Genomic DNA, 26,159 nt, shown 5'->3' with positions numbered 1-26,159 from the left:
AATTTAAGCTCCATGAAAGCAGAGATATTACCTTTCTTGTTCACTTCTGTATACTCAGTTCTCAAACAGTGACTGGCACATGGTAAATACTTACTCAATGGTGGGTTGATGGATGGATGGACATTTGGACCAGTAATAATATAAAGAGACTGGAGAAGAGGCAATGGGAATCTCTTTGTGAGATAATGAAAATCAAGTTACAGGGTTTGAGATTGCATGTGAGAGGTCTATAAAAAGATAGCACAGACTCTGCCTAAATTCAGAACCTGGTGACTGGGAAGCAGCCCTTAGTGAGGAGGCGTGCTCCGTTGTTTTTGTGAGGCTGCCTGAAAGAGACGCACTGAGACCAGAGTCCTTCTGGTGGACCAGGGAACGTGAGCAAGAATGCCAAGGAGCTAGAAGTGGCATATCTGGGCAGCAGTCAGGCCTGGCAAAAATTGAGGTCACTCAAGGAGAAAATGGTTCTCAGAAAGACTGAGATACTTCTGTGTGCATTAGCAATAGTAAAGGTGCTGCCACCACACCCCGTGGTGTGAATTCTTTACCATTTTCTCAAAATGTTAGTCAGCAGTGCTGTGCTTCCTCCTGACTTTTCTAGGAAAATCAAAGAAAACATTTAACTTAGAACCTTCACTTCTGCCCTGTATATTGAAATTAATGTATTTGTCTGAGGTTCACAACTGTGGGTGTCAGGGTGGTGCTACGTTAGGGTAAGGCCCCAGCCACCAAACCAACGCAGCAGCAGCAGGTGTGCCTCACCTCCTTTCAGAGCCATTGTTCCAGGTTCCTTGACACTGCATACCAGTGAGGCCAGGAGCTCAGTGCTGAGAATTAAGTCAGAAGACCACTCCTGATGTGGCTGACTTAGTAAGTACTGCCAGCTGCACATCAGCAGGTCTGGCACTAACGGTGTGCTCTCTCGCTGCTCACTCCAGGAGGCAGATGTCATGGAGGAGGTAGAAATGATGGTGGAGAGCCTCTTGGACGTGCTCTTACAGACTCTGCTCACCATCATGAGCAAATCGCACGCTCAGGAGGCGGTAAGAGGGCAGCGGTGCCCGCAGTGCACAGCAGAGATCACTGTTAGTAACTAACATTCAGGTTTTCTTGCTTTCTTTTCTAACCTGGGGTTCCTCCACACCAAACCTCATCTCACCATCACACCACCTTCATCTCAGCTTCCCTTCCTGCCTGGTTGTCAGCATGCTGCCCTTTTTCCTTCTCGAGTCGGACTCCATCTCCACTCTGAACGCTCTAGGTGCATACTCACAGGAGTCTACTTCAGGGCAGAGCCAGTGATGCTTCCTGTCCTGTTCTCCTGCACACCACCTCCATTGGCCTTTGCGTTTGAGCCAAGTCATTTTCTATAATGTGGAATAAAGCAAAGACATAGTAAGAGGTTGAAGGTGAAAAATATAGACTATTCCTTCTAGGAGCAGGCTCTTATAAATGATGTGCATGACAGTTATTTTCTCACAATTTGCTTGTACCTACAAATTAGTTGCTTTTGTCCATAGTGTTTGTATCTAAATGTCTAGCATCAGGAGAAATGTGATGAGGTAGAATTGGGCTGGCATTACTGAACAATGATATCCTATGATCGAATTAGAAGAGAAACAGACTGGGAAAGCTTCTCAGGTGTGGCAAAGAGACACCCCCCAGAACCCCCACCCCTATACAGAGTGGACTTCTTAGCCCTGATGTTGGAACATGATAAACAGATTGCTTGGAATCTTCTAGTTGGCAGGTGGAAGACTAAAATGATCCCTTTGTAGAAAACCTTCTATGGGAGCAAGCCAAGCTCCAGCATGTTAGGGAGAGCAAAGAGCAGACGTGAGTTCTGGAGCATTGGGCTTGGAAAGAATATCTGCTCTCTTAGGAACCCCTATTCAGGACACCCTCACTGTAGGTAAAAACATATGCACCCTGGCATGTCCTGGCAGCCCATCCTTCTAACCAGCAATGACACAGTGCTGGCTGTGGGCCAGATCCTGCTTTATGCACTCTACAAATATTAACTCATTAGCAATACTAAAGAAGTGATCTATTTTATATGGATTTAATGAAGATGATAGCAACAATTTATTGAGCACGGCTTTATGTAGTGAACTGTTTACTTAAATGCTTTATGTACATTAATGCATCTGATCCTCACAACAAATCTATAAATTATGGCTTATGTCCATTTTTTTCAGATAAAACTGAGGTTCATGTACCTGTATATATTTTAAATACATGTATGTATAATAATTTCATGAGTCTAAAAAGGATCTGAGAGACTAAAAAACTGTTGTCAAATTCCCATGAGTTTAAAAACATTTGAAAACTGCCCAAATGAAGTAATTTTTCCTCCATCCCTTCTAAGGAGGCAACCTTGTAAGAGGAAGCCATGCTCAGCTGCCCCGTGCCAAAAATTTCCATGAGATGAGTCTTTGGAGTCCTTAAGGTGGAGTTTTCATCCATGTACCCCAGTTGGAACTTGAAATTTTAAAGACTCATTTTTTTATCTTTAAATGTTTACTTAAAGCCATTAGCTCATCTACTCATAAAGGTCTGTTTTGACTCTTCTGCTTTCCAGAGAATTATGTTGATCTACTGTGTTACATCTGCCTGGTCCAGTAATCACATGTAAGCTCTGGGAGGTCCCCAAGGAGATCCTTGTAGAAGGGCTTCTCCAGCCCAGCAGGATAGGCAGAGCCCAGATTCTGTCCAGAGAAGGCTGAGAGCCCTGTTCCCAGTAGCCCCTCCAGACTTCAGTATGGTACCCTGGCAACATATAATGACAAAGGACTATGAAGCCAAAACTTTCCTAGGAAAAAGCTAGACTATCTGTCTTACTTGGCAGTACTTCTTTGTTATAGGTTAAGGTTTTTCAATTAGCCCCATGCTGCACAGGTCTTATTAAAACTCCCAACCCCTCAGGCCCCCCTTAGCTGAAAAGAAAATTCATATTCAGGGCCAGAGTTGTCACCTTCCCTTTCATGATCATTGGGGCCATCTCAGACCCTTCCTTCTCTCCTTGCCCTCTGTGGATTGGGGGAACACAGCTCTTGTCATTGGCTTTGCTAAGTGTTTTTTGGGTTGGTCCCCAGGGCGAGTATGTGTCCTGCCTTCTCTCATTGCTCCGCCAGATGTGTGACACCCATTACCAGCACCTCCTGGACAACTTCCAGAGCAAAGATGAGCTCAAGGTAGGCAGAAAAACATTGACCTTTCACCCGGGAAAGGAAGCATGCAACTAAGACTACCCAGGAGTCTTCCCCCTGCCAGAGGGTGAGTGCAAGTGGCCAGTGTTGCCAAGGGTATAAGATGTACCAGCCTCACTTTACAGCTGACTGCATGGCTTCCAGAAGCTGAAAGCCAGCAATATTCCCACAGATCCAGACCCCAGTAACATTGGCAAGTTTTCCCTGACTGATAGCAGCCCTGTGACCATGTGCCTCTATGAGAGGCTACTCTGGGCCACACTGGTTGTCAGCAAACCAGGACTCTTCCCTTTCTTATGAACTCAACAGATGATTTGTAGATTGCTCATGAAACAGGCTTCACAAGACCTATCAATGTTCCAGCTGTCTTTTTGCAGAGAGTGATAATCTGATCCATAATTCATATGGAAATGTGAGGAACTCAGAATAGCCAAATGGTCTTGAAAAAGAAAACAAAATTGGAGGATTCACACTTCTCAGTTTCAAAACTTACAACAAAATAACAGTAATCAAGATTGGTACTGACCTAAAGTTAGACAGATAAATCAATGGAATTGGATTGAGAGTCCAGAAATAAACCTTTATATTTACAGTCAATTGATATTCAATAATGGTGCCAAGACAGTTTCAATGAGGAAAGAAGAGTCTTTTCAACAAATTGTGCTGGGACAACTTGATATCTACATGCAGAAGAATGAAATTGTACTCCTACTTCACACCATATAAAAAATTAACTCAGAAGGGATCGTAGACCTATTTGTAAAAGCTAAACTGTAAAACTCTTAGAAGGAAACATAGGAGTATATCTTTAAATCCTTGGGTTTAGCTGTGGTTTCTGAGATTTGATGCCAAAAATAGGAACAACAAAAGATAAAATAGATAAGTTAGACTTTACCAAAATTAAAAACTTTTCTATTTCAAAGGACACCATCAAGAAAGTTAAAGACAACCCACAGAATAAAAGAAAATATTGGCAAAGCATGAATCTAATAAAAGACTTGTATTATTATATAAAGAACTATTACAACTCAACAATAAAAAGACAAATAACCCAATTTAATAATGAGCAAAGGATTTTAATAGACATGTCCCCAAAGAAGATATGTAAATAGTCAGTACACAGTTGAAAAGATGCTCAACATCATTAGTCATTAGGGAAATGCAGATCAAAACCACAGTAAGATACTGCTTCACTTTCAAAGTGGATATAATTAAAAACACAAGTATTGGTATTAATTCTAACTTAAACATTTGGTAGAATTCACCAGTGAAGCCGTCTGGTCCTGTGCTTTTCTTTGTGTGAAGCTTTTCAATTATTAATTTGATCTCTTCATTTATGATAGGTCTACTCAGATTTTCTGTTTCTTCTTTAAATGAATTTTAGTAGTTTGTATCTTTCTAAAAATTTGTCCATTTCATCTAGATTATATAATTTGTTGGCATGCATTTGGTCCATAGTAGTCCCTTATAAACCTTTCTAGTTCTGTAACATTAGTAATGATATCCCTTCTTTCATCCCTGATTTTTTTTTATTTATTTATTTTTAATTAATTTATTTATTGGCTGCATTGGGTCTTCATTGCTGCAAGCGGGCTTTTTCTAGTTGTGGCGAGCAGGGGCTACATTGTGGTGCGCAGGCTTCTCATTGCAGTGGCTTCTCTTCGTTGCAGAGCATGGGCTCTAGGCGCGCGGGCTTCAGTAATTGCAACATGCGGGCTCAGTAGTTGTGGTTTGCGGGCTCTAGAGTGCAGGTTCAATAGTTGTGGTGCATGGGCTTAGTTGCTCCGCGGCATGTGGGATCTTCCCGGACCAGGGCTCGAACCCGTGTCCCCTGCATTGGCAGGTGGATTCTTAACCACTGCGCCACCAGGGAAGTCCTATCCTTACTTTTAGTAATTTGAGTCTTCTCTCTCCTTTTTTTTCTTGGTCAGACTAGCTAAAAGTTTGTCAATTTTGTTATCTTTTCAAAGAACCAACTTTTGGTTTCATTTTCTCCTCTATTTTCCTCTTCTCTATTTCATTTACTTCTGCTCTAATTTTTATTATTCCCTTCCTTCTGCTTACTTTAGTTTGCTCTTCTTTTTCTAGTTTCTTAAGGTGTAATGTAGGTTATTTATTTGGGATCTTTCTTCTTTTTAATATAGGCACTACAGCTATAATATTTAGCTTCATCCCTTAAGTTTTGATTTGATATGTTTTCCCTTTTATTCATGTCAAAGCTGTTCCTGATATCCTTGTGGTTTCTTCTTTGATGCATTGGTTATTTGGGAGTGTACTGTTTAATTCCACATTTAAAAAAATTTTCCTAAATTTCCTTCTTGATTCCTTCTTTCCTTATTGATTTCTAACTCCCTTTCATGATGGTTGGAGAGCATGATGTGTGTGATTTCAGTTCTTTTAAATTTACTGAGGCTTTCTTTATGGCCTAACGTGGTCTACCCTAAAGAAGAGAATGCACATATCCTTCTGTGTGCATTTGAGAAGGATGTGTGTATTCTGCTATTGTTGGATGGAGTGTTGTATAGATGTCAGTTAGGTCTAGTTAGTATATAGTATTGTTCAAGATTTCTCTTTAAATATTTATTTATTTATTTGGTTACGTCAGGTCTTAGTTGTGACACGCAGGATCTTAGTTGCAGCATGCAGGATCTTTCATTGCGGCATGCGGACTTCTCTACAGTTGCGATGCATGGGCTCTAGAGCATGTGGGCTCAGTAATTGCAGCACACAGGCTCTCTAGTTGTGGCACGCGGGCTCCAGAGCACACAGGCTCAGTAGTTGCGGCGCACGGGCTTTCTAGTTGTGGTGCGTGGGCTCTAGAGCATGTGGGCTTAGTTGCCCCATGGCATGTGAGATCTTAGTTCCCTGACCAGGGATTGAACTCACATCCCCTGCATTGGAAGGCAGATTCTTAACCACTGGACCACCAGGGAAGTCCCATTCAAGATTTCTTTTTCCTTGCTGATCTTCTATTTAGTTGTTCTATACATTATTGAAAATGGTACATTAAAGTCTCCAACTGTCATTGTTGAATTGTCTGTTTTTCCTTTCAGTTTTGTTAGGTTTTGCTTCCTGTATTTTGAGGCTCTCTTTTAAGTGCATTTATATTTATAACTATGTCTTCCATACCAACTGACTCCTTTATCACTATAAAATGTTCTTTTTAATCTCTATTAACAATTTTTGTTAAAGTCTATATTGTTTGATGTTAACATAGCCACACCAGTTTTCTTTTGGGTACTATTTTCATTGTATGTATTTGTCTATCCTTTTACATTCAATATATTTGTGTCTTTGAATCTAAAGTATTTATGTATCTTGTAGATAACATACAATTGGATCATGTTTATTTTTTAATCCATTCTTCCTGTCTCTGCCTTTTGATTGGAATGCTTAACCCATTTACATTTGTTGTAATTACCAATAAGAGGATTTACACCTGCCATTTTGCTATTTGTTTTATATCTATCTTATGTATGTTTCCATAATTTCCTGTTTCATTTCACATCTTATAATTTCTTTGTTGAAAACTGGACAATTTAAATAATGTAGCAAGTCTGGAAATCAGATTCCCTTCCCCCTGCCCACATCCCCAGGGTTTGTTGTTGTTTCACTTTTGTTGCTGATACTTGTTTGTTTAGTGACTTTCCTGGACTAATTCTTTAATGTCTGCATTTTTTGTTGTGTGCAGCCCCTGAAGTTTTCATTCAGTTAGCTTAATGATCAGCTTAATAACTAGACAGAGATTTCCTTAAACACTTTAAATCAATGAGTCTTCCACTTTGCTAAGTGTCTCTGTGTGGGGTTGGGGCTCACCTTCAGTGCTTCAGCAGTTTACGTTGCTGCCTTAGCCTTCACTTCTTGCTTGCATAGAGCCTCAAAGTCAGCCAGAGGCGACAGATTAGGCTTCTTAGGTCTTTCCTGGGGATGTGTACAGCCCTGCACACATATGTGGCCTTCTAGATTCCTAGGAATATGTCAGAGCTTTTCAAAGCCCCAAGTGTATGTCTCATTACCCAGATTTTTCTTTTAAGTGTTTTGGCCACTCTCTTGTTTGTCCCAACTGATATGATTGCTTCATGAAGCTGGGATGTTAAATTATTATGGCTGATTTTTTCAACAACTGCACTAGGGATAAGGCTTTTCTCACTTAGTGAACTCTGAGTCCGGTCAATTAAGCCCTCTGAATGGGGCTTTCCCAGGTTGCTGCCAAACAGATCAAACAGTAACAATTCTCTGGGGATGGCACTTTTTGGGGAGCTCCAAAACCATTTTGTCCCTTCTAGTGACGGCTAGGGTGCTGGTTTTTACTACTACCATGGTTTTACAGCTGCTTATTTTCAAGGATACGTTGAAGATAGGGAGAGAGAGGGGATGGGAATGGGGAAAGTTAAAACACAATAAAGCTCACTTTTCCTACTGAGATTCAACCATTTTTCTTAAATAACACTTCTTATTGTTACAAGCCTTTCATTAACCAGTCTTTGTGACTGTTCTCATTGCTTTCATGGAGGAGCACATTTTTGGAGGTACTTACTCTGCTATCCCTAAAGTGCTTCTCTTGTCAATGTGTTCTTAACATCCAGGAAAGCAAGTTCTTATAGTCAAGTGCTCAGGGGTCATGCCCCAAAGATTGAGAACGATGGACTCTGGTGGATACCATTTCTGCTGGACCCCCTGTGCTTTGGTCGTTAGGCACTGGGCTGAGTGGGTATAGTGCATCTCTTCTACCCAGTTTTGGACTGGCCTTTGAAAGTGCCCAGACCTCACTCTCATGCAGCCCTCTAAGAGAAAAGCAGCTCACAAAGGGAACCAGAGTCTCACCTACTGGTTCCATCCATTCTCATGGTCTAGAGGTCAGGAGAGCCCTGTTGAGGAAATGTATGCTGCAGTGATAGAGGTGTGGTGTCTCACATCAGATTTTCCTCTCGGACCAGGAATTCCTGCTGAAGATTTTCTGTGTGTTCCGGAACCTGATGAAGATGAGTGTCTTTCCTCGGGACTGGATGGTGATGAGACTTCTCACAAGCAAGTGAGTGTGGAAGGGCCCTGCACCAGCATCCACAGAACTGTTCCCAGACTAAGGAGAGTGTGTATATGTGTGAGAAGAAGCAAGTCAGAAATCAAGGTCGAAGCCATGGGGACAGAGAGGAGAGGGCAAATGTGAAAATGTTTGGAGGCACAATCAGCAGGACTTGGCCATTTACCAAAGTTCAAGGAGAAGAAATAGTCAAAGACAGTTTAAAACTGGAATCTAAGTGCCTGGCAGACGATGTCATGGTAAGGATAGAAAAGGAACTTTTAAGAATGAGAAATATAATACCCAGAGAAGGGCTCCTCCTTGAGGAGGGCCTGTTCATTGGCCTCTGTTGCTCTGTAGTTTCAGGCAGTATCCCAAGGCCTCCTCTTGATTTGATTTGTGTTGTCTGCCAGACACTGCTTGCCTCCCACAACTAGTGCTAATTACCCACCTGAGACCTGGCTGTGAGGCTCTCTCTGACCACTTCTAACGCTGGCCACAGAATTCACTCTAAGGCTGACCCCAAATTGTCTGCCCCATTCATATTTCTACCCTGTGCTTCTAACTGACAAACCAGACAAGTAATGTGGGTGGTAAGGTGCTTGCTTGTGGGAGAAGGCCACTTGGCCTCCACTCTCTAGTCTACTGCCCGCTCCCTCTGATCTGCCTTTTATGTTGACATTATGCAGTGCGGTGAAATTATTTATGTTAGATATATTACCAAGGTGTCAGCATGGTCTTTCTACTTTGTACCTTTTATAGCACTGTTTTTTCTTTTTTCAAAACTGCAAACATTTAATACAGAACAGAGGAAGGGTTTTAAACAGAGTTGCACAGATATTTCCTTAAATAGTGCATTTTCCATTTGACCCCCTCTTGCTTCTCTTAGCTCTAGTCGGGGCACTTCAGGCTCTCCAGCCCATTCTGCAGGAGCAGCCTCTTCTTTCAAAGCTTTTACTTTTCAAATTTGTTTGCTGGTGACTAGTCTCTCTAATGCACCGTTTTTGCCTTGCCCCTCTTCTGCACCAAGGTTTCGGTGGTCATTGTTAGATATAAGCTCCTTTGCCAGGCATCCAACACCCTCTGTAATCAAACCCTTACCTGCCTGTCCCACTTCACTTTCTCCCTCCCTTGACCTGTGCCCTCAGTTCTAACAAATCAGCCTCCCATTGCCCTTTAAATGTGCCCAGGTGAAAATTGAAAGTGATATTCTAGATCAAAGGCTGAAATCAAATGACTTATACATGAAAATAATAGTATATGATAAAAGTAGAGGTTTAATAACTATAAACCCCTATTATCAAGTAAAATAATAGAATGCTACTCTAAGTCCTCTGGTGGTCATAATATATGTTCATTATCCAAGGTCCCCAAAATACTAGAATCACTCTTTGAACTGGAAGAAACCTTGAAGAACCATTAAACCTCACTCCCCTCCTTTTATAGGCAGGGAAACTGGGGCCCAGAGAGAAGTAGTACCAAGGCCAGGTAATGGCAGAGCTAGGTCTAGAAACTACTGGTGGGACATTTCTCCAAGCTGGGTTTTTTGTGGGGTTTGTGCCATCTCTCTCTCTCCTTTAAAGTCACATCTCACACGAAAGCTAGTTGTACTCAAGAAGTTTGCACACGGGCCATAGACCGTTGATGCTAAGCTATAGGATGCCATCGTTAGTCTTTTAACTCTGCCAACACCTTGTTCCCTTACTACAGTATTATAGTCACTACAGTCCAGTACCTGTCTTCTGCACTGCACAAGAATTTCACAGAGACAGACTTCGACTTTAAGGTAGGAGCTCCTAAAATCCATCACTGTCTTTGTAATAACCCTAGAAAGCCAGAAACCAAGCTCACTGTTTTGTTTTTGTTTTACTTAAAACAACCATTTTATTTTGCTCACAAGTTTGCAGGTCAGGAATTTGAGAAGGGTTCAGCTAGGTGTCTGCTAAGTGGCTGGGGGCTTTCTTAGTATGTTCATAGTATCAGTTTCCAAGCTTGATAGTAATTAGAGTATGACCTAGAAGACCCCTATTGGAGGTGTTGGGAGCCAGACATCCATGAGTTTGTTTTCTAGTCCAGAATCAACACTACTGGTTTCAGGGAAGTCAAGAAAGGGGGAAAAAAGTCCCGTTTGAAAAGATATTTTTTAAAAAATCAAGATCTTAACACTGTAAAATGAATACTGTGCTACATGCATATATTTAGAATCTCTCCTTGCAAGGTTAAGGACTCAGGCTTTCACATATTTCCTCTTTCTCTCTCTCTCTCTCTAGGTGTGGAATTCTTATTTTAGCCTGGCAGTTCTGTTCATAAATCAGCCAAGCCTTCAGCTAGAAATCATTACTTCCACCAAGAGGAAGAAAATTCTAGATAAGTAAGACATATGTCTCTTATTCATCTTCCTACCATGTGCCCAGATGGGGTTATGTTTCCATAAGGGGCTCCTTAAGAAGTCCACATGGTTCTCACTGAGGTAGCCTCCCAAGGAGCCAAGTATAAGAATTCAGTTGAGAGCCAAAATACTTAGTATTTTGGGAAGCTTTAGAAACAGTGCTGAAGTACTGGCCTCCTGGGGTTTGTAGCCCCATCTTCCTGAACCTTCTCCCACTAATAGCTGGTTCCTGTGTTCTATTCCCAGGTATGGGGACATGCGTGTGATGATGGCTTATGAACTGTTCAGCATGTGGCAGAATTTGGGTAGGTCTTTTCTCCATATTTTTCCCTTACACATACTGCATAGCCAAATAAAAAGTGACAAGACTAATTATGTCCCCCAGGTTTTGTGAATGTTAATTCAGACCCAAGAGATCTTTACATATCTTTAACATAACACCTCAGATGGATGGTATAGTGTAGCACATGTGCACAAAGCCCTTGGCAGGGAGAGTTAAGCTGAGAAATAAGACCCCAGTAATACATATGCACAATCCCTTTTTTGAGAACCAAAGTCAAAAGGAAAAGAAGAAGACGAGGCTCTAAGACTATAAGATCCTCTGTGCTCTTCATGTCCCAGTCCAGATGATACAGGCCCACAAGCATAGATCTTGGAGATAGTCAGCACATGAGCAAGGGCAGCTATTCATTTTAATAAAGATTGAAACACTTCTTGGGTCTCTGGTATTCAGGCATCCAGACGAGGTTCCTGCTGCCAATTGCGTGTAAGAAAGGAATTGCAGCCTCTAGGTGAGATTGATTTTCATCTCCTTTCTTTCGACAGCTTCTCTTTACAGCTTCTCTAATATCCGCTGGTTTGGATCTCAAATTGTCAGTTTTTGGTAGAATCCTTGGATTGCCCTGGTGACTAGGTGGGCCATCCTCTGATACTGTAAGCTTCTTAGTGGCCTGTCAGGATGCTAGAGAAGCTGCTGCTCTTCTTCCTAGTGAAGGCTGCTTTCAACTAAGCTCATGGCTCTGAAGTCTTAGAAATGATGGCCATAAAATCTTATAGTTCTCCATTAACCATCCCAGTCACAACTCTAGAGGCAGCAGGCAAGGTGCAAGGCATTCCTGCCAGCACTAGGGCCTTCCGTCCATGAGTGGGGATGCGTTTCCCCAAACCAGCTTTCTAGCTTCAGTACTCTTACTCCCTGCATCCAGCATGGTCCAGGTATAGATTTTAACCCCGAAGATGACTCTGAAATTCCCAGGAACACATGGGACTAGCAACTGTACCAAATACCAAGATTGGACTATGCAGAATCTGCCTCAGAGCTAACAGTTGCTCTTTAAATAGGCTTTTAACATGGAAGAAATCAAAAAACATGTCAAATTTGCCTGATAAAGCCATTCCTGCCTCATTGTTTTGGGTGGAAATGACATTTTCTAGTTCTCAAGAACTGATTTTACTTGACCATAACAGTCACTGCACAGGCCCACAGTTTGTCTCCTTAAGTCTCTGAAGTACTGAAAGCAGAGCTCTGGAAGATGGTTCACTCGCTTTACCATTACAAGGAAAAGTTCTCCCACGGTCTTCAAGACTGGCCCTGGCTTCTGGGAACATGCCCAAATGACAAGCTAGTCACAGGTAGAGTCACCACACACTTTCCATGGAAAGGCCTCATTAAGAAAAATGAGGGATCAGCCAAGCTGGTCTGAATAAATGTAACGCTACCATCAAAAATGCAGTGTGAAAAAAAAAAATGCAGTGTGAAGACAAGGGGTGGGGGTTGGAGGGTGCACAGAGAGTCTCTCAGCCAGTCTGTCAGGGTAGGGCTGTGCAGGAGGCTCCTGCTAACTCAGGAGGGGGCTCTTGGGCACACTTGAGCACAGGCAATGAAGAGGCCTATGGATTTCAGATCACTAGTGGCTGGACCTGGGACTGAACATCCTTATCACTTAAATGCCTCTGGGCTAGAGGCAGAAACCCCAGGGATAGTGCATTGTGTTTAAGTAGAAATAGATGAATTTTCCTTGCTAAATAAACACTATGAACAGATTATCTGAAACTATTACAGTGTACTCAGAAATCCTATTCTGTCTAGAGTAGTGAACTCTGTTCCTTGACCTCAGAATGATTTTCAGATAGTTTGTAGAACCTCCCAGTAAATTCTTTGGAAAGAATTTGTGCCTGTTGAACGTTTGTTTTAACTGTACTGGGCCAGTTTAATCCATGAACTCTAAAAAGCCAAACGAAGCGGGTATCTCAGAAATCTATAGGGGAGAGCTTGCTATGCTCTCAGATGCTTCCAGTGAAGATCAAATCATGTGTTGTGGCCCCACTTGGGAAGCTTCTATGGAAGGAGCAAAGCAAGCATAAACTAATATCTGTTGGGTTTTGTTGTTCAGGTGAACATAAGATCCACTTTATTCCGGGAATGATTGGTCCTTTTCTGGGTGTGACACTGGTCCCACAGCCAGAAGTGAGGAATATCATGATTCCCATCTTTCATGACATGATGGACTGGGAGCAAAGGAAAAATGGCAACTTCAAACAGGTAAGACAACACCTGGCAGTGTTAAGGGTGCTCTCCCCTGGAATGGACCCCTTTTGCCCAGGCACGTGATCCAGATGCCTGGCTGTAGTTCCAGTGGAAGTAGGCTGTAACTTGGCCGTCTTGAGTCCTGTTCTAGGGTTTCCTTTACTTACTGGCCAGAATTGATTTGTGGATTTTCTTCATGAAGTTAGAGGCCAGAAAAGAATCAGAGGAAAGGAATTGAACATCATGTGAAAGGAACTTTCTGATCAAGGAGAGAATGACTGAGACTGTAACCTCCCAGCTTCATTCAGGAGGAGGTCCTGGGAGTGTTGTCTCTTCTCTCTGGAGGTTCCCCAGTTTGTGTGGTCGGGGCATTTCTAAGTCTAGAGCCCAGACCAGATGACTTCTCATAGCCTAGAATTTCACAGACTCCTGCACAGAGGGGTGGGTCCATAAGGTGTAAGCCCTTGGCTTCTGACTGAGTGACTTCAGGTTGTCCCTCTCTGCAGTTCTTCTGCCACCCTAAGGTGGAGGAGATGGCCCCTGCCCTTTTATCTAGAGCTCCAGGGAATAGGATTAGGAACAATAGGTAGAAAACAGTGGTAGAAAAGCCAATTTTAGCTAACAAAAGAAATAATTTGCTAGCAACAAGTTATTTGCTGTAAGCTGGCCTGCTTTCAGAGATGGGGATTTCCTCTTTGCTGGTGGTTCTCAAACAGAAGCTCCCTGTAGGCCTCGAGGAGAAATTCCTACTTTGGCTTGGGGACTATAACCAGTTCCCCACTAAGCTCCCTCCCAACCCTGTGATTCTGGGATGAACCAGTGCTCGCAGAGTGAGTGACTGTAGCAGTGAGGAACAGACCAGGCAAACAGGAATTTTTAAATTTTTATTTATTTTTAAATTTACAGAGAGTAAAATTCAGTCTTTGGGATTTCCAACTCTGTAAATTTTGGTAAACACATAAAGTCATGTAACCACTACCACAGTCAAGATTTTTTTAATTCCTAAAAATTCCATCTTGCTGCCCCTTTGTAGTCAAACCCTTCCCTTCCCTTTAACCCATGGCAGCCATTGATCTATTCTCCTTCACTATAAGTGTGCCTTTTCCAGAATGTCATGTAAAGGGAATCATGTAGACTGTAGCCTTTTGAGACTGACTTCTTTCACTTAACATAATGCCTTTGAGAGATTCATCCATTTTGTTAAATGTATCAGTTTTTCTATTGCTGAGTAGTATGCCATTGCAGTTTATTCATTCGCCATTTGAAAGACATTTGGGTTATTTACACTTTTTGGTGATTATGAATAAAGCTTCTGAAAAACTTTTCTTTACAGGTTTTGTATGAATATAAACTTTCATTTTTCTTAGGTAAATACCTAGGAGTAGGATTGTTGGGTATTGTGGTAAATGTATATTTAACTTTATAAGCTATCAAACTGTTTTCCAAAGTGACTATACCATTTCGAAATCCCTACAGAAGCGTATGAAAGTTCCAGTTGATCCACATACTCATCAGAATTTGATATTATCTCTTTGTTTATTTTAGCCATTCTAATAGGTGTGTAGTTGTATATCACTGTGGTTTTAATTTTCACTTCCCTAATGACTAATGATGCCGAACATCTTTTAATGTGCTTATTTGCCATCTTTGTATCTTCTTTGGTGAAGTGATTTTATTCAAAACTTGTGTTCATTTTTTTTTTTTTTTTTTTTTTTTTTTTTTTAAAGTTTTACTTGATTTTTTTTTTTATTTATTTATTTATTTTATTTTTGGCTGTGTTGGGTCTTCGGTTCGTGCGAGGGCTTTCTCCAGTTGCGGCAAGCGGGGGCCACTCTTCATCGCGGTGCGGGGACCGCTCTTCATCGCGGTGCGCGGGCCTTTCTCCACCGCGGCCCCTCCCGTCGCGGGGCACAGGCTCCAGACGCGCAGGCTCAGCAATTGTGGCTCACGGGCCCAGCCGCTCCGCGGCATGTGGGATCCTCCCAGACCAGGGCTCGAACCCGTGTCCCCTGCATTAGCAGGCAGACTCTCAACCACTGCGCCACCAGGGAAGCCCTTGTGTTCATTTTTAATTAGGCTGTTTGTTTTCTTATTGTTGAGTTTTTAGGGTTCTTTATATATTCTGAACGTAAGTCCTTTGTTGAATATATGGTTTACCAATATTTTCTCTTAGCTTGTCTTTTCATTTACTAAACAATGTCTTTCACAGAACAGAAGTTTTTAATTTTTATGCTGTCCAATTGATCATTATTTTTCTTGTATGGATCGTGCTTTTGGGATCATATCTGAGAACTCTTTGCCTAACCCGGGACCATAAAATTTTTTTCTTTTGTTTCTTCTAGAAGTTTTATAATTTTACATTTAGATCTATGATCTGTTTTGAGGTAATGTTTGTATAGGTGTGAAGTATGGGTCAAGGCTTTTTATTTTTCCTTTTTACATGTGGATGTCCAGCACATTTTGTTGAAAAGACTGTATTCTTTGTTGAAAATCAGTTGACCATATGCATGTGGTTCTCTTCCTGGACTCACTAGTCTTTCCATTGATCTATATGTCTAATCTGTCACCATACCACGTAGTCTTTATTATGGTAGCTTTATAGTCTTAAAATTAGGTTGTGTGAATCCTCCGACTTTGTTCTTTTTTTTTCAATATTGTATTAGCTATTCCAGTTCCTTTTCTTATAAATCTTAGAATCAGCATGTCAGTATCTATAAAAATTCCTGCTGGGATTTTGATTGGGATTGCATTGTAATCTATAGATCAAATTGGGAAAATTGATATCTTAATAGTACTTAATGAATACTTCTAGTCCTTGAAGACAGTATATCTCTCCATTTATTTAGGTGTTCTTTGATGTCTTTCATTAATGTTTTGTAGTTTCAGCATACAGATCTTGCACATGTTGTTAGATTTATATGTAAATATTTTCTGGTTTTTTTGGTGCTATTATAAATTATTCTGATTTAAAATTTTTAATTTTCAGTTTGTTGCTATTATGTAGAAATAAAATTGCTTTGTACATTAACATTGTATCCTCCACCCTTGCTAAACTCACTTATTAGTTCTAGAAGCTTTTTTGTAGATTCCTTGTGATTTTATATTTAGATAATCCTATCACTTGTGAAAAGACACAGTTTTATTTCTTCCTTTCTAATCTGTAAGCCTCTTGTTTCTTTTTCTTGCCTCATTGCACTGGCTAGGGCCTCTGGTCTGATGTTAAATAAGAGTGATAAAAGTAGACATCCTTGCCTTGTTCTTAATCTTAGGAGAGAGCATTCAGTGTTTCACTGAAGTATGATGCTAATTCTAGGTTTTTCATAGATACTCTCTATCTTGAGTAAATAGTATTTAAGATAAGAATCCATTTTTAGAGTGTACAGCTCTTTTGCCTTCAGAACTTCAGGAAATAATAACTTCAAACAGAAAAGAACTGTTGCTTTTCTATGTTGCCACAACATGTGCCTTCTAATTGTGCAAAATGCACAACTGCCTGATGAGAGAACCTGGTTACCAAGAAGTAGACGACATTGTGGAACTGCACCATGGGTCACCTGAGTTTACTAAAAGAAGAGCTGGGCTGTACTTAACCATCACTAACACTGAATAAGGAAGGTTAGCTTTGTGGAAGGCTAAGTTGGAGCTCATTTGGCTCACACTTCAAGACTCAGCTGATGGGTAGCATTCTTTCATCCAACAAGACTGTCATGAATAACTGATATCCAGCAAGCCATGTAAACCTCGTTGTCCCTGGTTAAAAAAATCTTGCTGCTGCTTCCCTTTGCCATTACATATTTTAAAAGAGTAGTCTACTCTTTTCATCCCCACATTTCCATTTCCCATCCTCCTATCAGTTCAGTCTAATGTATATTGTGCACCCACTTTTGTTGACATTGCTCTCTCGAATAACCTTCTAATCATTAAAATCCAATTGACTTTTTTTTTTTAAATTTTATTTATTTATGGCTGTGTTGGGTCTTCGTTTCTGTGCAAGGGCTTTCTCTAGTTGTGGCAAGCGGGGGCCTCTCTTCATCGTGGTGCGCGGGCCTCTCACTATCGCGGCCTCTCTTGTTGCGGAGCACAGGCTCCAGACGCGCAGGCTCAGTAATTGTGGCTCACGGGCCCAGTTGCTCCGCGGCATGTGGGATCTTCCCAGACCAGGGCTCGAACCCGTGTTCCCTGCATTGGCAGGCAGACTTTCAACCACTGCGCCACCAGGGAAGCCCCCGATTGACTTTTTGGTCTTGGTTCTAGTTGTGCTTTCCACAGCTTTGGCTCTATTAACTCCTCCCCTACTTCTTACCACCTACTATAAATACTTCTTCTAATTATAAAAACAGTACTTATTTAATGTAGAAAAATTAAAAATGCAAATAAGCTATAGTGAAAAGATTTAACTCATAATTGTACTGTTACTAACTTGCGGGGGAGAGAGGCTGGACACGTCTTTTTCAGACTTTTTTTCCCAATGCATAGAGTTTTTTAAGTTAAAAAATGGAATCATTGTGTACATTGGTTTTTTTGGAACCATTGTGTATACTGGGTTTTAATCTCCCTTTTTTAGTAGCACCTTGTCATCACTATCCTTCATGTCAGTTAATGCTCCTCTGCACCACACTGTCAGTTTAGAGGCTACGTGGTATTCCACTGCATAGCTTGGACCACAGTGTATTTAATCAGACTCCTAGGTTTTGTGGGGCTTTTGGTTTTTTGGTTTGTTTGTTTTTTGGCCGTGCCCTGCAGCTTGAGGGATATTAGTTCCCCAACCAGGGATCAAACCGGGGCCCATGGCAGTGAAAGCACCAAGTCTGCCAACTCCTAACCACTGGACCACCAGGGAATTCCCAGTCTCATAGTTTTAGGAACTTAGGTTCATTCCAAATTTTTGCTGTTAATATTACAAAAAACATATCCATTTTAAGTTACTTTCTTAGGTAAATCTCTCACCTGTAATTGATGGATCAAAGAGCAAAAACATTTCTTAAGTTTTTACAGCACTATGTCTCTCCAACAACCTCTGTTGTCTGTAGACTACTCAGACCCCAAGCCACTTTCTGTGTGTGCCCCATCCAAGCACTGCGCGTGCTGAGCTGTGTCAGCTGTTATCCCTGCCTCCTCTACCAGATGATGAGTTATTGGGACCAGGACCATTTCTTGTGCTTTTATTTCTTAGAACCCATGCCTGAGACATGGTGGGTTCATGAAGATGAAAATCAAAACTAACATTCATTGAGCACTTCCCAAGAGCTAGGGCACAGTGACACTGAAGAGGAATGTTAACCACCATTACCATTTCACAAATGCAGAAGTTTAGGCTTAGGTAAATATTTTGTACAGAAGTAGGCAGCTGGTTATGTCACAGGACAAATGTTTGTTGAATGAATAACAAGGTGTCACTTCAGGAATATTGGTTTCATAAAATAAAAGTAACTCCACAGACCTGAAATCATCAGTATTACCAGTTACGACATGATATATCTGAAGAACTTAGCATTTTGTTTAACTTAGAGACATTGATTTTGCATACATTGATCTTCAGTGTCCTGTTTTGGATTTCTCAATTTTTCTTAGTAACTTCTTCCTTTATCAGCACTGCAGGGAGTGAGGAAGTAATGTCCCTGAATCCTTCCATCACCAGCTCCTTTGCCTAATACAGAAGTTCTAACACTTGAATAAGCATCATAACAACCCGGAGGGCTTATTAAAACACAGATTGCTGCCCCCAACCCCTGAGTTTTTAATCCAGTGGAGCCTGGAATTTGTATTTCTAACAAGATTTCTGGTGACTTGATGCTGTTGGCCCAGGGACCCATTTTGAGAACTCCAGGGAACTGCTGCACCCACATTTGCACTGTTGTACTCTCTGCTGCTCCAGGTCCCTTTCCCACCTTTGCCCTGTTCTGGAAAGCACAACCTGTACCTGCGTGTGTGATGAGAGATCCCAACCTGACTTTACATGACCCCAGGCAAGTCCCTGCTGGTGCCTTTTCTCCACACGGAGAAAGGCAGATGGCCTCGATCCCTAAGGACCCCTGATCTCAGACTTTGTATTTCCTCTGGAAAGTATATTCAAGCAGCCTACTGATTAGGCCAAACATAAATGTACAACAGTCTCCATCCTGGCCATACCAGACCACTATAAAAGGGCCATATATTCATCCATTCTCATTTTCTGCTGATAGGGTTTCAGAAACCGTAACTGCCTTTGATGAATTTCCTAATTCAATTATTTTTTTAATACTTCACCATCTTAGGACTCTGGCCCTATGTGGAGTGAGAAAATGCTTTTGTTATAGCTCATTATTAAATGCAGCCATGCCACTTTTGTTTATATAAAAATCTGTATAAATAATTGCACAATACCACATTTTAAAGGCTAATGAACAGTTTAAAAGATTTTTATCTCACATCACTTACAACTAATTTCTCACCTCAGAGTATATGCATTGAGGCCTGTTAGAGAAGTGGCTTAACACTGTTGAATGCCTTGCAGATTAGTGGGGTAGGAATGAATGCAGTATTGCTCCGTATGGTTTAAGAATCCAATAACAAGTGCAGGGGGCCCAAGTGATGAGGCAGCGGCAAGGGCAGCAGCTCCAAGGGCTTTAGGTCCTGTGAGGACAAAGAATAGAGCCTTTTATCCTGAAGGGGACTCTTTGAAGGAAACACATCTCCCTCAGCCCAGACTAATGCCAGCCATTAAAGTGAGGACCAGCCCCCCAAAGCAAACTTTCTTTGTGACTGGCTGATAGAGGGTAAAGTTCTAACCAAATGTATTTTATACATACAAATTCGTTTGAATGAACATTTTTTAAGAAAGAAAAACACTTGACAAAGGCCTCTTTTGGATCCGAAATGCTTCTCTCACCAGAGAGTCCTTGCCTTTTGCCCCTAGGGAAAAGAGTATCTGAGCTGGATGTGTAAGTTCCAACTCATTGAAACCACTAGAGTGGGAGCCCTTCCTGATTGGGGAGGCAGGGTGGTTTCTCAGTGCTGTAGATGAGATCCTGCCTTCTCTAGGATTTATTTGGTGCAAGGAAAAAATCAGGAAGCAGTTCCCCACCATCCTCACCTATCACAGGGGCTGGATTTCCCATCCTTCCTCTGAGGTCAGTTCGAGTTTACAAAATCTCTGCTTCCCTCTAGGTGGAGGCCGAGCTGATTGACAAGCTGGACAGCATGGTGTCAGAAGGGAAAGGCGATGAGAGCTACAGGGAGCTCTTCGGCCTGCTGTAAGCTGCTTCAGCCCCAAGCACCTCACGTTGGGGGAGGGGGTGAAGTGGGCTAATGATGGGTAGGGGTGCAACCTGCGCTGGGCAGGCTTCAGAGGGTGGGTATCAGGAGAGACCAGGGTTGTTCCTGGTGGTAGCAGTGCTCACCTTCTGTCAACAAGAAAGTGACATCATGACAGCAAGCTGTCTCAGGGATTGCCATAGTTGACTAAAGATGTAGGGACAGGTGATAACTCTGAGCTCCTGGATTTGCTGATGGGAAAAGGATCATCATATATCTTCATACCATGTACTGTATCTAGTTGGGCAAACAGTTCACGGGGACTCAATGAGGGCTCAAGGCTGACATTTTGGGGTGGGGGGAGGGAGGGAATTAAATCTCTGTAAGATTGTACAATCAGCTTGAAAAACACTGCCATGAGTTTTGTGACTTGAACAAATTATACCCCCTTCCAAACCAGTTTCCATTTGTGAAACAGGTTGGTTGTACTGACTGACGTCAAGGGTCCCAGGTCCACCAGTTGTGGCTTCTGTCTTGAGTTGATGGAGGCCAAGAGACCTTACAGGACTAGCCACAGGGCTAAGCCCAAAGGAGGGACTCAGGAGAGCCGTGGTCCTCCCAGATAGATAGTAAAGTTGGGTATTTTATCTTTCTAAAAAACAAAATTTTAAGACATTTACAGCTCTAGAGCCCTCTCCTATCTCACTCATTATTTCTAGCTTTGAGATTTTCTTTATTTTAGTGACATTTTTAAGATAAGCCTGTAATATATTTTCTAATAATAATACTGTACATTTGCTTAGAACTTTACAGTGTACAAAATTTGTTGACATATCTGATTTAATCCTCACAACACACCTGTGAGGTGGGCAAGGCAGATATTATCCTGATGAGTAGAGGTGATGACACTGAGCTCAGAGAAGTGGTAGCATGGCCTCAGTTGCATGGCCAGTAAGAAGCAGCTCTGGGGGTACAGCCCAGATATTCCAGTTTCAAGAGGGGGAAATCTTTCAGCTACACCCTGCCTACTTTGTTCCTTGATGAGTCATGCAATAAAATGTGAATTCATTTGAAATTTAAGTAATTTTCATTTGTGAAAATGAATCCATCCTTTAGTATTTCTCTTTTAGCTGAAGATGTTTCTAATTGTGGAAATAAGGAAGAGAAATCTGTTCCTAAGCCACTAACTGATGATTTTACTAGGAAGGAAAAAGCACAAAAATAACTTGCTATTAATAATTACCTGAGCAAACAGTGTTACATAAACACTGTTCACGTCTGAGAACTGAAAGCCACTGATAACCATGGAGCTGCATGTCCCAATTTGTGTTTGGGGAAGATGTTTGTAGGTATGCTGGGGGGAGGTGGGAGTGGATCATGGGCTAATCAGTTTAGAAAAGACTCAGTTAAATAAAATTGAACAGGCCTCTGTATTATAGGACTTCTCAAAACCTTTAATATTTAGAAAGATGTGAAAAATCTCTAAAAGGAAGGTGTAGTGATCAGCATCTTCCATGCTTTTTTGCTCACAGAACACCTCTCTCTGTCCTCCAGGACAGCAGAGCTCAGTAGAACGGAGTTTGGGAAATGTGAACACAGTGGCTTTTCCCACACAGCTCAGAGGTGAAAGACAATGGTCCTACCTTCTCGCTCTAGTAACTTGGGTCACATGGAAACCCTCACTTTCCCAGAAGCCTCGGCTCAAGTTAGATGCTGTGTGCAAGGAAGACAGTTGTCATCATTGCAGTGTTAATAGCAGTCAGGCTGTGGGTGTGAGTTCCCAGTGCTGGGTCCCTGGCTGAGCCTTCCACTCTAGGTGACTTTCATGACCTTAGGGAGCTAGGGACAGTGTGCAAAGGGATCAGGAGTGAGACCTGGACCTGAGATAATCACCAGAGCAAACAGAAAGAGTCCATCCAGGTCATCATCCCCTAGGAGAGATCTGTGAAAAGGCAGAGGATCTCAGAAGCCAGGCTCTTTGGAGAAGTCAGAGGCTACCTGGAGGTGACAGGAGCATGGGCTGGCAAGTGAGAAAAGCACCTGGGCGTTTAGCTCTTGGCTCTGGCACATTTTACATGGGAGTATCCCATGACAGTGAAGATGACAGTGTAACTCCTGGACTCACTGTCCTTCACACTGGGCCCTCAAGACTGGTTGGAATCTTTCCCTTGGTTTACATGAAAACATTGGTTAGTATGTTTGCTGAGGATGGTTCTAAGCAGTGATAGAGGCAGCCAGCCAATTGGCAAAGCCAGGTCTATCCCTCAGTGGACTCTTACTCCGCCGCTTCTTCAGAACAGATCTCACAGTGTGTACACCTAAAGGGTCTGGGGCTTTGAAACCGCTCCCTCAGTTTGGAACTTGCAATGGAGAATGGAAGACGTGTTCATTGGTTGCTGGCCAGTTCAGTAATTGCTTTGTCTTTGCTTTCTGCTGCATGGAGTAGAACCCAGCTGTTTGGGCCCTACCCCAGGTAAGACTGCAGTGTGGTGAGTCTGCCGTCTCCAGATCCATCACAGGCCCCACGGGCTCTGGGACCTTACTCTGGTGTCCAAGGAAGGCTCATGCATTGTGCATTGTGTTTGCTTCCACCAATAGCCTGCTGGAGAAAGTTGAACAGGAAACATGGCGTGAGACCGGCATTTCCTTTGTAACCTCGGTCACCCGCCTCATGGAACGCCTTCTTGACTACAGGTATCTTCTCAGGAACCTACCTGACCTCTTCTCTGGTCAGATGCTCTCCCCAGCAGGAGGATCCCCTGACCTTAAAATTGAGACCTCGTGGCCATGAGAGGTAGGACTGTTCTGGTGTTGTGTGCCATCACCAGTCGTTAGGAATCTCCTGATGGCCAAGGAGAAAGAGGAAGAAAGCCTTCTCCCAGGGGTAGGCCAGGGCTTCCTGGGCTTACCCCTGATACGTGGGCACGTGTACCCAAGAGGTATCCCAGGGACATGTAGCCTTCTGGCTTTTCATCCAGAAAAGTCAAGGCTCAGAGGAATGGGCACAACAGAGAGGAAGAGAAAGGCTGTCTCCAGAGCAAGTTAGGTCCTTAGTGCAGACCTTCCTCAGAGCCATGTGGCAGATGGGCAGGAAAATATCACCTGGTACAGAAGTGTGACCCAGGAGGACTTTCATTTGGTTTTTCCAGGGAAGGGGGACCCAACTTTTCCATGCCTCCATTCTTGGTGTAAAATCTGTTTATTTCTGTCCCTTGATCCTGGCCATGAGCAGATTAGAGGAGGTAGCCTGTGAGCTCAGAGATCTTTATGATACATTCAGTCTGGAAGTTCATGTGAAATTCATTTTTTCGTGAAAGCCTGCCTTCTCAGTCATATCATGGCTTTTGACTTAGCCTAAAAGTAACAATAATGCTACCATTGCAGCCTTAGTTATTCTCTCAGTAGAGTTCAGGTGATAGCTAAGTGCCTTTTGGGAGCCTAGAGGAAGGTGATAAGGAATGAGGAGGAATGATAGAGGAAACCCAGACCCAAGCAATAGTTGTCTTCTCTATGCTACATGTCATGCAGATGCCAAGGGAGAGCATCTGGGACTCCGGCTAGCTGCATGTACAGGAAGCTTCTTGCTGGATTCACCAGTCTGGTTCTCATTCTCTTTCATCTCCTTGTGCTAGGCCTTTCTCCTTCCCAGAGGAGCTTGGCTTTGACCAGTCCCTGCCCTCCCTTGGCAAGGATTCATTCTCAGTGTTCCCGCTGTTCTGTGTCTGGCAGGCCAGCCATGACCCCTCCTAAACCCAGCCCTACTCAGCATGAATGCAGCTCAGCCCTGGCCGAAGCTACCCCTAAATCAGAAAAAAGCTCCAAACCCACTGCTCCTAGTTAGAGGGGATTCCAAAGACTAGTGCACAGGAAGGACACCATAGGGAGAAAAGCCAATGAGATGATGAACATGGCAGCCACGCCGTGGTTGCTGTGGCCACAGGGTCCTGAAGGTAGGTCCCTAGAGTAGAGTGTCTTGGCTTCCATGAAACACTGTCTTACAAAATGAAAACTGCCCTTTAAGGAAAGCTCTGTGCCTCCCCTTTTGGAAACTTGAGGATTTAACCTTCTACTTTACTGACATACTCTTTTGTGCTGAAGACATTGGTAGGTGTTACTTAATGCCCTGATATAGCATCTGGGCTCTACACTCTGCCACCAGAGCAAGGGGTCCAGTTGAACAGAGATCTTTGAACCCTAGGAGTGGGTCCAAAGCTTAGAGGGAGCTCACAGTACAGTCTCATCTGTGGAAGAAGTTTCTGTTGGAGAGCATCCTCATCTGGGGTTTGGACAGACTAATGCCTCAGTGACACTGCAGGTCTCTGTGTTGTCCCAGAGGCACCACTTTGTGCATTCATCTGTGCTCTCCCTTCCAGGGATTGCATGAAAGGAGAGGAGACAGAGAATAAGAAGATCGGCTGCACTGTTAACCTGATGGTGAGAGAACATGGGCTCCTCCTCCTCTCTGCCTCGTAGTGTGGCTTCTGTCCTGCGATTGGCCTGTCCTTTCTACAATACATGGCTATAAGCCTAAGGGGTTTTTTTGGTTTTTTGTTTTTTATTTGGTTGCACTGGGTCTTAGGTGTGGCAGGCGGGCTCCTTAGTTGCAGCAGGCAGGCTCCTTAGTTGCGGCATGTGAACTCTTAGTTGCAGCATGCATGTGGGATCTAGTTCCCTGACCAGGGATCAAACCCGGGTCCCCTGCATTGGGAGCGCGGAGTCTTAACCACTGTGCCACCAGGGAAGTCCCAAGCCTAAGGGTCTGAGTCAGGACATCAGCTCTGTTACTGGTATCTTGGAAACTTGCACCTCATCACTCACATTCCTACTTGGGAAAAGAATGAAATGAGATTCCCTTTGGACAGAGCTCTAGCCTGGCCTCTTGGCAAGGTCCCACCAACCCTGACATACTCTAATTTCCAGTCTGCCCTGGTACTCTTCCTCTATCTCATCACTCAGGGCTCCTGCAGATCTGCCAGAGGTTTTACCCCCAGCAGGTGTGCCTTCTGGCTGGTCCCTTCTCTTCCTGGTGCTGGCTACCTCCACAGCCTGTCTTCTCCCTCCTGTCCAGCACACCCAGGGTTTTGGCCATCTGCCTGGAGTTCAGAGATGGCCTCCACAGGCAGCAGCCTCTCCCATATTCATTTATATTTCCTTCTCTCTTACAGAACTTTTACAAATCTGAGATTAACAAAGAAGAGATGTATATCCGCTATATCCATAAGCTTTGTGACATGCATTTGCAGGCCGAAAACTACACAGGTAAGTGGGAAGGGGGAGCTACGCCTCCCCATGAGGACAGACTGGACATACATGCACAGCTGGAAGAGAAGGGCTCTGAGCTGGTTCCTCCCAGATTTTAGCAGAGTGTCAGGACCCATGATGCCCATCACCTCACTCCTTTCCCTCAACTCCTTTGTAACGTGGTGGAGAAAAAGCAGGTGGAACTTCCACTTGTGCCTTGCTGCCCAAAGCTCTTCCACTCTCCTTGCCTCCTATTCACCCCCTCTGAGGCCTCAAGGGTGACCTCCAAGTTCTGGTGTGCCAGGTTCAGAGCATCCTGAGCTCACTGTCCCTCTTCATGAGCAGAACTTCTCTGAGGACCTTCACAGCTGGAACTAAGTGAGGCCATAACACAGGAACATCAGCCTAACCCTGGGACTTCCAGAACTTGCTGGCAGACCTGCCTTGCAGTCTGGGCTCTTCCCCTGCAAGTACACAACAGCCCCACATTGAGCTCCCAGTGGAGAGTATGGAGAATGTTCACTTGACTTTTTGACAGACCAG

The 26,159-nt window shown here is 43.0% G+C and overlaps 1 protein-coding gene across 5 annotated transcripts in view; it reads left to right on the top strand.

Annotated features, from left to right (window-relative positions):
• The window catches only part of DOCK3 (dedicator of cytokinesis 3), a 403,408-nt gene that overhangs the window by 342,667 nt on the left and 34,582 nt on the right, over positions 1 to 26,159 (top strand). For all 5 annotated transcript variants that reach the window (XM_057555412.1, XM_057555413.1, XM_057555411.1 and 2 more), the window contains exons 26-37: positions 936 to 1,082; positions 3,093 to 3,191; positions 8,144 to 8,238; positions 9,937 to 10,012; positions 10,497 to 10,597; positions 10,862 to 10,920; positions 13,009 to 13,157; positions 20,289 to 20,374; positions 22,822 to 22,848; positions 22,974 to 23,069; positions 24,749 to 24,809; positions 25,541 to 25,634. In XM_057555412.1, the coding sequence (XP_057411395.1) occupies positions 936 to 1,082; positions 3,093 to 3,191; positions 8,144 to 8,238; positions 9,937 to 10,012; positions 10,497 to 10,597; positions 10,862 to 10,920; positions 13,009 to 13,157; positions 20,289 to 20,374; positions 22,822 to 22,848; positions 22,974 to 23,069; positions 24,749 to 24,809; positions 25,541 to 25,634 (1,090 nt within the window). The remainder of the gene's footprint in view (positions 1 to 935; positions 1,083 to 3,092; positions 3,192 to 8,143; positions 8,239 to 9,936; positions 10,013 to 10,496; positions 10,598 to 10,861; positions 10,921 to 13,008; positions 13,158 to 20,288; positions 20,375 to 22,821; positions 22,849 to 22,973; positions 23,070 to 24,748; positions 24,810 to 25,540; positions 25,635 to 26,159) is intronic.

This window comes from Balaenoptera acutorostrata, chromosome 10, assembly GCF_949987535.1.
Source record: "Balaenoptera acutorostrata chromosome 10, mBalAcu1.1, whole genome shotgun sequence".
In the NCBI taxonomy this organism is placed as follows: Eukaryota; Metazoa; Chordata; class Mammalia; order Artiodactyla; family Balaenopteridae; genus Balaenoptera; species Balaenoptera acutorostrata.
Note: the sequence above shows the minus strand (reverse complement) of the source record. Positions and strands in the feature narration are given on the sequence as shown.